Source organism: Melanostigma gelatinosum (assembly GCF_949748355.1).
Source record: "Melanostigma gelatinosum genome assembly, chromosome: 22".
NCBI classification, from domain to species: Eukaryota; Metazoa; Chordata; class Actinopteri; order Perciformes; family Zoarcidae; genus Melanostigma; species Melanostigma gelatinosum.
Window position 1 is genome coordinate 4,097,593 of NC_136655.1, and position 12,822 is coordinate 4,110,414.

The 12,822-nt window shown below is 45.9% G+C and overlaps 2 protein-coding genes across 4 annotated transcripts in view; one reads left to right on the plus strand and one right to left on the minus strand.

Moving 5' to 3' along the window:
• The window catches only part of acss3 (acyl-CoA synthetase short chain family member 3), a 46,338-nt gene extending 44,946 nt beyond the window's left edge, over positions 1–1,392 (plus strand). Inside the window, exons 16-17 of one of the 3 annotated variants that reach the window (XR_013772999.1) lie at positions 286–936; positions 970–1,392. Coding sequence is in view for 2 of the 3 variants with exons in the window: in XM_079294114.1 (XP_079150240.1) it covers positions 286–369 (84 nt within the window). In the remaining variant the exon portion in view is untranslated. Of the gene's footprint in view, positions 1–285 lie in introns of all 3 variants that reach the window. The other 2 variants (XM_079294114.1, XM_079294115.1) reach the window with 2 other exon arrangements.
• A 231-nt stretch (positions 1,393–1,623) lies between these two features.
• ppfia2 (PTPRF interacting protein alpha 2) overlaps positions 1,624–12,822 on the minus strand; it is a gene marked incomplete at its 5' end in the record, with an annotated part of 98,792 nt that continues 87,593 nt past the window's right edge. Inside the window, 14 exons of the mRNA XM_079294113.1 lie at positions 1,624–1,881; positions 2,155–2,246; positions 3,550–3,606; positions 3,858–4,014; positions 4,367–4,435; positions 5,082–5,257; positions 5,366–5,463; positions 5,595–5,783; positions 5,843–5,873; positions 6,674–6,740; positions 8,465–8,665; positions 9,254–9,335; positions 11,758–11,845; positions 12,204–12,385. Coding sequence (XP_079150239.1) covers positions 2,188–2,246; positions 3,550–3,606; positions 3,858–4,014; positions 4,367–4,435; positions 5,082–5,257; positions 5,366–5,463; positions 5,595–5,783; positions 5,843–5,873; positions 6,674–6,740; positions 8,465–8,665; positions 9,254–9,335; positions 11,758–11,845; positions 12,204–12,385 — 1,456 coding nt within the window. The 3' untranslated portion in view covers positions 1,624–1,881; positions 2,155–2,187. The remainder of the gene's footprint in view (positions 1,882–2,154; positions 2,247–3,549; positions 3,607–3,857; positions 4,015–4,366; positions 4,436–5,081; positions 5,258–5,365; positions 5,464–5,594; positions 5,784–5,842; positions 5,874–6,673; positions 6,741–8,464; positions 8,666–9,253; positions 9,336–11,757; positions 11,846–12,203; positions 12,386–12,822) is intronic.

Here is a 12,822-nt window from a genome sequence, read left to right on the forward strand (position 1 = left end):
CATACTATACTATGACTTTTTTCATTTTTTTCCGACATGCTATACTATGGCTCATTTTTTTTCGACATGCTATACTATGACTTTTATGACTTATTTCGACATGCTATACGATGACTTTTTCATTTTATTTCGACATGCTATACTATGACTTTTTTCGACATACTATACTATGACCTTTTTCATTTTTTCCGACATGCTTTACATGTTTTTCCTAATTGAATAATAGTTTCATTTGCTGTTTGTTACTTTTTTTTATAATTAGAAGGGAACTATTTTTCCTTGCAGATCACTCCAACCATCGAGGACCCAGACGTGTTCAAAGACATTGAGAGGCAGGTAGAAAAAGCCCTGAGACTTCGTGTTGCCTGAAGTTGCCTGTCGGATGATAAAGAAAGCTGAAGTTGGATATATTTTGGCGAAACAAACGCACTCCCTCGGCAAGATGTGTGCATGTTCATGCAGTGTACTAGGTGTTGCAAATGGGAACTTAAACTAGAGATAAAATGTGATTCTTCTTTCAAGGCAAGCTGAAGGTAGACATTGATGTCAGTAAGTTTTACAATCTTTGCCTAAATGGAATTATAAATATATTTGCATTTAATCTGAATAATGTGACTCTACTGGACTTCAGGCTTTTATTATTAATGAGCCGTACACATTCCAGATTATGAATGAAGAATAATGAAGACAATTAATTCACTGACTATTTTTTATTTTTTTATTGACAATGAAAATTTGCTTGCTCACCACTTACTTTTGACCAAAGTACAAGTAATAAATAAAAAAAAAGGGCACAAAATAAGTCATTCGTGCAAATTGAAGATGTAAAAACAAATGAAAAGCGTAAGACTTGTATGAGTCGTCAATCAGAAATAACTAAAAGACAGAAAACAGGGCTGTACAGTAGGTTACCCTGGAAACTGACAGAAACAAAGAGTCAACAGTTACACCAATGTGAGTCACAGCAAGCAACAGGTTTGTCATTAAATGTCACCTCACTTCAACATGGTCATATACACTCTACGTACACGATGAGCTAAAGCAGTCTGTCTTTCAGTTATTTCCTCTATTCTGTCTGGGGGAGGAGGCCAGCTTGGCTGAGTGTTTGTCCTTTTGTGTTAATGCATCACCTGACAAAACATACAGTACAACAATTGACAGGTTCTATGAATGTCATCCTGCTTTTTTTTTGTTCTCCGAGAGTAACGTAAATCTCTCGTTTTTGGCTCCTAAATAGTCCGTTGAGTTGATGCGGTTGTATCAAAGTGCTCGTCATGTTCCAGTGCTTTGACATGTTCTCCTTTTAGGACAGCGAGTCCAGAAGAAAGGATGGTGTGGTTGTTCACCACTAGAGGGCGGGTTTTCATACATCTAGTCTCTTCCTCTCTCTCTATGGTGCAGCACAGATTTATCATCAGCACAATGAAAAAATAAAACCATATGTACAAAATGATCTAGAGATGGTGGGAGAGTATGGAGACAGTTTAGAGCAGCATATATGAATCTATGGTCCACTAAATGAGGTGGCAGGGACTTCTTTGTTGCACAAACTGAATATCTTTTTATACATAGATCAGATGTGTGTATATATTAAAAAATGGCATTTATTTACAGATAACCTACACATCTCCTGTAGAAGAAATACACAGTACGTTATGCTTCGACAAGTTACTGTACATGTAAAAGGTAGAAATGGTGACAACAGGGCAGCCTGCGGGACAGTTTAGCACCGGCATCTGGTGCCCACATTATAGGGAGGGGGGGAGGGAGGGTCCGGTCCGAGAGGAGAGCAGGGCTTCTTGGCAGTGCGTGTCATCAGAACGGTTTGTTCCTCGGCAGGTTGGCCTGTCCAGCAGCTCCACTAGTTCTTCAGAACTGTACCTGAAGGGAAGCAGAATGAGTAGTTTTCAATGAGGTACTGTGAGGTCGATGAGGTGGGTGCATGTTACAACGTAGGAACTGTGCTCTTTGAATGCACGTTGTCACTATTGTTATTAGTCTGTGTGTAAGATACTGGACATTAAAGAGGCGACATCGGTACGATAAGGTGCCCTGCCGTCTCCTACCACCTTAGTTACGGACTCGCCAAGCCAAAAAAAAAAGAAAAAGCACTTCTGAAGAAAGCGGTGTATTGAGCGAAGTGTTGTTACATACAGCGTACAGTTTAAGGTTCCCCTCTTCCTCCAATCAGCAGGAGTAGGTTCTCACCGTGGAGCTGTCCAGCCGCTGCACTGCAGAGGGTCCGACTGTACGTGGAGACAGCGAAAGAGACGGACCGTTAAGTCGAAATACTAAAAGCTCCTCATCAAGACTGAGGATGAAACATTCATCAAGATCATACAAGATCAGACGTCCTCAACGGATCGCAAGCAAAACACTTCGCTCTCTCACGACAGAGGTTACTCGTAGTGTCACCCTCAAGAGGACAGCCATGTATCACGCACACTCACAGGAAGTCTGGGTTTGAGTGTATCGAGGACGTCACAGACCAGGGAGACAGAGGAACACAGGACTGTTCCAGTGTCGAGGAGAACACGGGCCACAATCAGAGCAGCGGGATGATTTACATTCATGTATCGCAATGTGTGAAGACACAGTCGCTAATACTCTCTGCATCCCTTCAAACGATCATGTTCGCTTCATTACAACTTGGATCTTTGCGCTTCACTCTCGACTTTCATTGAGACTGTTGTTTCCAAAGGACCAGCTCAGTTCAACCGTCTCGTGATTCTGATCCCGACATTCACAGTTTTCATAATCATGAGAGTTTAAACGTGTTCAGCTCCAAGACAACTGAGCAAACTCAATGTACTAACGCGGTCCAAAGACCTCGAGTTGATGTAGTTTTGTCATATTTTTTAAAGTTTTGGCGATCGTTCCAATTGTTACTAATTGCGGAGACCTGGGAAATCTAATAACAAGTATAAAGGGACTAAATACATAAACAGCAACATTTTTGTCCAATATTTTGGATGCATTTTACCTCCAAATTAAATAGTTTACAAACGGATTGTGTTCCCAGATCTGGACGATTTCTTTGAGCGCATTGTTATTGAAACGTTGGCCAAAACTACAAAAGCAAGAACCAAGTAGTAATAACCTGGAATGATCCTTTCACGAAAAGCCCATTCCAGCCGGTGTTCTCGTTTAACAGCACAGGGATGAGGAATGACACAAACTGTCCGTCTGAGTTATAGTTATTGAGACATCGAGGACATACTGTTCCCAATGTAAACCTCCCGATTCAGGCTAACTTACATAGCGCCGCTCGCTCCAGACACCTTTTTGTTTTGCCGCTTAATTACTGTAACGTCAAGGGTTACACCAGCAAGCATGGGTCTTACACCCATAACTTGACGCCCTAGCTTTTACAACCAGGGGGACTGAACGAGGCTATTATGCAGCTCTACAAAACACCCTTGGAGTTGGACATCAGAGATTCAAGAGTAGAAGAGAGAGCGGGACAGTGGTGAAGAGGAGGGAGTGTGTGTAGAATAATAAGACACGCAGGGCCAACAAGCCCAGAACCCTCAGTGGGACATAGCTGACCTTGAAACCAATCCAAATACATGTCGTCAGGACTGTCGTCCAGCGCCTCATAGAGGACTGCAGAGCAGCCGTCACAGAGTCGGAGAGAACAAGAGACATGGTCACAACACAGCAGGGAGCAGCAGCTCCTGCTCTCAGGTGTGCTGCTTTCATCTACCAAGTGCAACCTTTGCTCTGCAGCTGCCTTTGAAACAATATCCGCCTTAAAACACATTTCATGCACGAAACAAAGTAACAACCAAGACCAACAGGTATTACTGAACGATCTGCCGGTGATGATGACTGCCGGTGCAGAGGCGGGGACTTACCTTCAGGTGGCAATCTTCGGGAGTGACCAGACGTGGTGGTGAGACGGAATCCAGCGGGGAGCGTCTCCGCTGATCCGGGCATCATACTTATACCGTGAACGTCTCGAGGCGGGAACTGCCTCCTCCACGACGGGCCCCGGAAGTCTTTGTCGTCACACTGATGGAAAGACAAACACGTTTTAGGCTCAAACTTGAATATACATCCAGTAATAAAAGCTAATTGTCTAAAAATGATGAAGAGATGCATCGTAAATCACATCTCTCAGCCTGGGACTTAAATACATGGTGTCTGATTTACAGAATATAAACCATAATTAAAGATCTTTGGAAATTATCTACCACTTGACAATGCGAGCTCATTAATTATGTTGATTACGATTATGTTAACAATCTTGAATATAAATATGGTTGGTAAGAGTGATATTGTTGCTCGGGGTCTGAAATGACCGATAAGCTTTGTTTGTGGCGACGTTAATATGGTGACATTCATGGATAATAGCTGAGCTCACCTCATCCAGTCTCCTGTCGGTGCCCAGCGCCAGCATGTTATTGTACTCTCGCTCCAGAATCTGACGTGCCTGAAGGACAGAAAAACAAACCCATCACGATTTCCACAAAGCCGGCTATTTTTAGCAGAATGGCAGCTGACGCGTTACGTCATTTGCGCTGCATATCCATTTTTACCTTTATAGATGAGATAAGCGGAGAACATTCACAGGGCAGCCTGCCAGAGTGACAGTTGGCAAATCTGCATGTTCTGATTTAGGTTGGGCCAGCTCTCTGAAGGCTGACACCAACATGCCTCTACGTTTGGACCGACGCTGGTGACGGATGAGATTTATTTCCAAATTCAGCGCCTTTAAATTTGGCTCAACTCTGTCATGTAAAAATATGAATGTCCGATGAATGCAAGTGCCGGTGGAGCTGGAGTACCTGAGTGTTTTGGTGGAGCTAGAGTACCTGAGTGTTTTGGTTGGGGATCTGGAGTACCTGAGTGTTTTGGTGGAGCTGGAGTACCTGAGTGTTTTGGTGGAGCTAGAGTACCTGAGTGTTTTGGTTGGGGATCTGGAGTACCTGAGTGTTTTGATTGGGGAGCTGGAGTACCTGAGTGTTTTGGTTGGGGATCTGGAGTACCTGAGTGTTTTGGTTGGGGATCTGGAGTACCTGAGTGTTTTGGTTGGGGATCTGGAGTACCTGAGTGTTTTGGTTGGGGATCTGGAGTACCTGAGTGTTTTGGTTGGGGATCTGGAGGAGCAGCGCCAGACTGCTGTAGTCAAAGTTGTCATCCAAGGCGACCAGAGCTCCGTGCACGCCGCTCTCCAGCAGGATGTTGGCGTAGTCCCGCAGGCCTATGCTCTGCACCCAGCGGATGACCCGCTCATTACTCCACACCAGAACGTCTGTGCACACACAGGGACAGACATCTCACCTTATCCCTTTCTATTCATTTGTAGCATCTGGTTTTGGTTTGTTAACATGTTTTATTTTGGTTATTTTGGTGCACTTGCCTCTCATTTCGTGCTGACTGTGCTCCCTGCGTCTCTCCAGTTCCTTCCTGTCATAGTTGAGCTTCTTCAGACCCATGATGCCATACTGTAAACTTGTTCTGGGGTTAGAAAAGCACACATTTACATCGTCATCTGACAGAAAGAGTTACAGAAACTAAATATTTGACATAAATCGGTGAAATCTACGACTGATTCTCTCCGCTGGTGATCGATGAGGTCAGTCCAGTACCTGTGGAAGCTGTCCACCATTTTGAGGTGCACCCTCAGGTCCTTCTTGGTGAGGTGGTCCAGCATGCGTGCGTCCACCAGGCACTCCATGAAGTAGCTGCGGTACTGAGGTAGTCCTAGACTGGGCAGCCACTCGTTCCCTATCCACTCATGGTTCATGTCGCCATAAGCTAGGGTCTGATGGAAACGACTAGTCAGCACACGGATGCTTTTACGGGATACATGTCCATATATGCTGTAAGATTGAACCTTACCTGTGCCCAGCTGCCCTCCTCAGAGTCTGACTTCTGATTGAAACAAGGAAAAGAAGAAAGTTGACTTTTGACAGGAAATGAAGGTCCACTGTGATCTGATCGCTCTGGAACAAATACTGCAGCTGCACACAAACGATACTTAAAATGCAACTGGCAAGAAACGCTGAATTGGTCTCCAGGGGATCACTTTTTACCCTCAGACGTGGCAGTTTGCATGTAGTTTGGAAATGGGTTACTGATGAGTCAAAACGCTGTCTTGGAAATGGTACAAGACTGCCTTTTAGCGCTCTCTGTACCGCAGGTTCTGAAGTCAGAGATAAAGCGCAATGTGTGCGATGCATGTTTGGAAGCAGCAGCTTTAGAATGAGGTAAAATGGGGTGATGGTACTTATGGAGTTATACAGTTATTTATTCTACTAACTAAAATGCAATGATCACAATGTACATCATGAAACATCGACTTGACCACAGCTTGAAATAGCCTCACGACGATGTAGAAGTTCAAACACGGCACATCAGATCTCCAGAGTTCTCAGACTCGCCGATGTTCAGACCTGCAGAAGCTAAATGCTGTTACTGTAGAGATCTGGTGTGTTGTGAGTTTTGGGTGGCGTTACTAGAAACAAGCAGTGTAGCATTGATGATTCATGAACCGAGTCAAACTCCAGCACCTTCCCTGAGCCATCATCAGCAACAAAGCGTGCCTCCTCCGTCAGTCACCAACCAGGTCTCTCTACATTCAACCCCTCGGATATCCGCTCGCACACCCAGACGCACATGACTGACGGAGAGAGGAAAAGGGCGACGGCGAAGGACACAAGGGGACTGACCGTTTTGGAAGGGGCCGCCATGGTCTCCATCTCCTCATGGGTCAACCATACATTGCCTGACGCCTACAAGGGGCGGAGCCCGAGAGACAGAGCAGCAGCAGCAGGGTTGGTAGTAGAGGTCCGGTAGGAGGGGCAAGCAGTGTTAAAGAAGAAGAGCAGCACCACTGTAAGCCAATAGTGTTATAGCATCACAGTCAGATCATGAACTGGCCTCCAAACCCGCCAGGGGTGAAAGGGCAAACGAAGAGGAGAAAGACACAACACGGTACAGCACAGGACGTCCCGGTTTAGGCACACAGTACAAATAACAGACGGCTGCCATGCACGACAAGGAGAACAAATAAATCAGTACCATAGACACCAACAGAGACACAAACACCACTTTACTCCTCCCTCTACATCTATATTCTACCAGTCAAGGGTCAGTTCACTCAAACCACAGGAAAGACACTTCTCTCAGGTGTTATCTAACCTGCAGTGAGTAGTCAATGGGGACTATTTCTTTGGTAGAAAGTAGTTCCAATCAAAACAGTGCACTTAATTCCAATGGGGTGGAGGTAGAAATCTCAGCAAATATAGCTCCAAAAACATCACAACCAACGTTTTTGTGATTTGTGTGAATCGACCCTTTATTCTGAGCCATTATAGAAACAGTTCTGCATTCACAGCGCGGCACATGACTCCGAACGGTGGAGGACTTCATTTTACCTCCCTCAACTTTCTGCTCGACATACACGCCGAACAAGGTCAATTCACCCCCTCTGTTAAATGTGGGTGGTTTTAAATGCGTCAAAGCTTTTGGGGGGGGAAGGGGTCGTGATCGGACGTGTGGCGATTTTATGAGGTGTGGAAGTTTGTGCTAAGTGGTAGATGAGGGGGTGCGGTAAAGGGGGAGCAGGGGTGAGAGCATAAAAAGAGTACCACTGGTGTTATTCTACGATGGGAGAAGACAGGAAAAGTGCAAGAGCTCATGAGTTATGACTACTGCATGCATAGATAGTCCTGTGTGGAGACACACCGTCTGATGTCGGCATGATGTATGGTCTGCATTGTTTGTGCACGTGTACCTTTAGTACATAAAGCGTGTTAGTCCTTGCTCTGCGGAGCAGCACGGCCCTTCGAGACAACAGGGAGCTATGAAAGCGACTGTGGTGTGGAATAACTGGAGAGCTAAATCACAGGACACACCGGAGCGATGTTCCACAAACAGGGCCATCACTGACTCCCACTGTAATGCTCGCTCACTTATCACGGAGACTGCAGGACGCAACGTGTGCTGGGCGGCTCCGAGTGTCACTGTGTCGCTCGTGTGTGGAGGCGTTGTGCATGAAAGCAGAGAGAGGCCAGTTATACAAACATTTGTCAGAGCTGATCTGGAGGCGGACATTATTTCTAAAGAAGTCATTCGGGCTAATATTAGCAGAAGCTCGTCTGGCTCTGCCAAATGGTATGAAATAAATAATTAACATGTTCATCACAGCCATAAAATCACAAATTGTAATTCTTTGTTTTTTGTGGTGGTTGTATTCGGATGTTTCCCCGTCTCCAGTCGTTGTGCTAAGCTAACAGGCTGCAGGTTATTCCAGCGTCATATTAAACAGACAGATATTAAAGTGTCTCTGATATAGATGTAGTTTCTGAACTAATTTAACTCATACGGTTGTTTTCCTGGTTCCTTCTCTTCCATTTACGCACAATCACTTCTTCCTCTTGATTAGCTCAACAAATGCTCGTACAACTGGACTCCCGGCCTGCGTCCATGTTCCCATAGGTTCTGCACAACTCACGGTTCTGGAGGTGGGCGGTGCAGAGGGGCTGGTGAGGGAGACCATCTCCTGGATGGCCAGGCGGAGTTTGAGGCGGTGCAGAGGGTTGCTGATACCGATCTCCCGCTGGATCTCGGTGTCGGATAGGGCCGACATGATGGCTCCGCTCTTCACGTTGGCGCGGCACGCCGCCACGTACCAGGCCGGCATTCCCAACCACAGCTTTGCCACGAGGAGAGGAGGCAAACAAGCACGGGATATTTGAGTTTGGATTGAAAGTAGAAGTAGATCTTTCCCTCTAAATATCTGGTTGTCCATCTTAAAACACCGTGGTTTATTTAACTCTATATTTGTGTCATTAAAAAATACTTTTTTTCCAGTCGCCATTGCAGCGTCTTCATCATTCTGAGTTTCAATTTAGTCCCTTGATTGTCAACATGCCTCACAGGATTTTCAATCTTGCCTCTTCAAGGCCTTTTGTTCAAGAACTACCAGCAGACTATTAATAACTGGAGCATCGAGGTCTGGCATGTTGAGTCATGAATGGACTGGTGGCTGTACATCCACTGAACACCAGGGGGCAGCAGTGTTTCTACAGTTTGTGTTCAGTTAGTCCAACAATACAAGTCAAGGGGAACCGAGCCAGTGATTCATCACTGCGGGGTACATGTAGGACAAGTCAACAGGAAGCTTCTGAGCAGGAAAAGTAAAGCTCTTCGGTCTTTACATGCACCTTTAGTACCTTGCAGGTAAGTTCATTTGCAATGTAAAATCACCTGTTAGAGATCAACAAACAAAGTGACTTCTTACCTCCAGCCAGGCGACAACGGTGGGACCGTCCCATTGGGCGAAAGGTAAACCCTTTCTCCTGGCCTCCTCCAACAGCTCGTGTCTGAGGGCGGGGACAGAGGAGCACATTGTCTGGGCTGCGCTCCATGTTTTGTTTGTGTTTTGTTGTTGTTGTTGAGCAGGTGTTGAAAGTGAAACCAAGAGGGCTGAGTGGTGTTTTTGTTTTGCCTCTCTCAGAGCGATGTGAATTATCGACAAGAGAGCAGAGTGTATTCAGGGCTTTGCATTGAGCACAGAGCTATCTGCCGAATCCTCCCACACTCAGCCAGACATGGAGACCAAGGCGCACACACTCGTACTCACACCCACACGCCAAAAAACACAACGCCGTTCTTATTCTATTTGGGGAACACATTTCATGACAGAAACTCGGAATCAACAACACTTTCCCCCCGAGTGTGTTGTCAAAGAACTTGACGAATGGAAAAGAGTTTTGCTTATTAACAAACATGAGACATGTAGCACTCGGAGCGTTGAAGGCCTCAGTACAGTGAAAGGGCACTTAAACACAGCATACATGGCACACAAGCCTACAGGGCACACAAGCCTACAGGTGATGGGGGGGAAATGTGTCGGTCCAAACACAACCAGGTACAATCACTGTCTCATCTATCCAGCACATGAAGAGATCATGTTGGATTTTGTTATGTTCAGGTCAGGAGGAATGCATGGAGGAATACAGCCACTGAACATAGCTGGGGAAAGGGAAGTAAGGAAACAGTTATGATAAATCATACAAACGAAGAGAACATTTCCCATAACCAGATATTACAGCTGGTTATTTCACACAGATAGAGCGAGACACACATATGGAGAGGAAGACATTCCAGGTTTGAAAATTGGGCCCCAGTTTTAGCGGCGGCACATTCTCTGTCCAGCCAGGGATGCAGCTGCCATTGAACTGTGAAAAAGGGGGGAAGAAACGTCTTCAGATGGTAAATGAAAATAAAAAGAACGAGCGAGCGCAATGGCGTCGTTAACAGCAGTGAGGGGATAGAGAAGACACACATAGATAGATAAGAGACGTCAGCTTTGGCACTGGTCTTTCGGGAGAGGACGCATGGCGGACGGACAGGAGAGATGGCAGACAGGGCAAAATGGCTGAGACAATGGGTCATATCCCGGAGGTCAGTTATACATCCTCACAACTTACCCGCTTTGTTAGAGTCAGAGGATGATGAGAGGGAGAGGAAGGGTAAGAGAGGAGAGAACCAGAGAGCAAAGAAGGGAGAGAAAGAAGGAGAGAGTGCGACGGGGAGACAAAAGTACATAAATGTTAATGACTCATTAGGCAGTAAAGGGTACGGCTCTTAACAGAAACACGTGCGCTCTCACACACACACATCTCACAATGGAGGACAGTCGTTTACAGGAGCATCTGTAGACCAGTCAAAAAAATAAAAGTCATCTTCTACAATGCAGTCCTGACCACATCTCGTGCAGCAGAGGGAATGAGAAATGCACTGAAACACAGCAGGACTCCCTCCATGGCCTCACATTCAGATACTCAGTTACATTCAGGTACTTGTCGTTACCTCTTGAGGAAACCAACAGGAGAACAGGGGGTAAAACTGCACAGCGACAATGAGAACCACGGCGGTATTGATCGATCAAGATGCTGAAATGGAAATAGTGCAGGCAGCTCAGAATGGCATGCGGTGTGGAGGCGGCGCCAAGATGCAAGGTGGTGGTGTGGCCTTAATCCCGGACACCGCTATGAAGAAGTCAGTGCAGTGGAAGAAAAACAACACATTTGTCAACGTACGACAAACGACACTCTCTATTGACTACATGGGAGGCAAAGTTATTGGTCATGACAACTCGATGTGCACTTTGAACAAATGACATTCATCATTTGGCACTGGGGCAAATGCACACACACTCACATTCATTCTGCTGAAAGATTTGCCAGAGCGGGGTTCCCCTCTTTTCCTGAAGGGCAGAACAAACCCGATGTGACCGAGAGTGTAATCTGCGGGCGGTGTGTTGGGAAAGCCATCTATAGCTTCCAAATTGACAAAGTAGCTTTGTGAGATTAATTGGCTTTTCAGCCTGGATCAATAGTCTGACTTTGGCTCGGTGTCTGAATACAGTGGGGCTGATCTCTGCGCCTGGATGCTGATCCAGCTCCTGCTTTTAAAATCGATCCCGCTCTCAGTGTGGGATGTTACGGCGTTGCATACAGTGCAGCCCGTGCTTTCATAGAGGGAGAGGGCTGGAGGTAAAACACAGGAGGTAATAGCCTGCCTGTGTGTCAAAGGTCAGATTGGACTGCATACTGCAATGTAGCGGTGAAAGGTCTAAAAAGATGAAGCTAGAAGGCTTCCATACACAATGCTTCACTTGAATATGACCTTAATAAGGCCATTTGTCCACGCAGACACTGCAGGCGGTGTATGGGAAGAGCCTCCTAAGGGACGACTTGGACGTCTGACATAGTGTTGGTTCTTTTGGACAAAGCTTACTTCTTTTTCAACCTGCGGTCCTTCTCGGCCTGAGTTCCCAGCTTGCTCAGCCCCATGTCCTGGCCCGCCATGTCGTCCATCATGGTCGCTGAGAGAAGAGGAGGAACACCGGTTATCAGTGATGACGACCGGAAATTTAATTGCAGAGCTGCTTTGCTGGTAAACTCGGCCATTACAAACTTTATTTCAAATTAAAGATGAGAAACGACTCATTCAACGTCGTTCACAACCGACACGATACATGTGATGCATAAAGGTGTGCAGGAGCATCTGGTTTCTGTCTAAGTATGCATAAACATGGTCTTACTACAAGTATTCGAGGCAGTAATACCATCCTGAGTTTCAGGTGTCTAAGTGCCCCAAAGAGACATTATGTTGGTATCAAACGAAGTCTGAAGTGAGAGCTCTTGCATCAGTAATGTTGAAAACATGTCTCCAGTGCCCACCTTGTGGATCCAACATGACATGTCTGTGTGCCATATGTGCCAGCCTGCCCTTCTCCTTCTTGCCAAAAAGCCGCCCGATGGAGGATTTGATGCCCTTCTTCTTCGGATGCTTGTGGAGGGAGTCCTGGCTGCTGGCTACACTGCTCAGCGCGCTGGCCTCCGCCTCCAGAGACGACACGATCCTGAGGACACAAACGGGCACAGGAAACACGAGTAAAGCTTCCAGGTGCACTTCAGTTTCATGAGATGATTTCTACAAAAGGTCAGTTTCTTTTTTTAGATTTTCATCAGCAACCTTGTGAAAACATTGCGGATAAATAATGAGAATAGGTAGTTTCTAGAAGCGGGCTCACTCTTACATACCTCAGTGTACCTCTGACCTTATGGCTTTGCTCTGTTCCTTTTTTTCTGTGCAGTATTCTCAAAGTATTTGCTGCTTTCCCCCAACTGCACTTTTTAAGCTCATTCATCCACGGCAATAACTGACGACTCATCTAATACAGATGCTGCTACTGCTGCTTTAAATTTGAAAAAGTACCCAGATTATCTCAAGTGTGCTCAGACATTATGCACGGCAAAATTGCAGCGAAATTGGAAGCTTCGAAAATAAACCACCTCA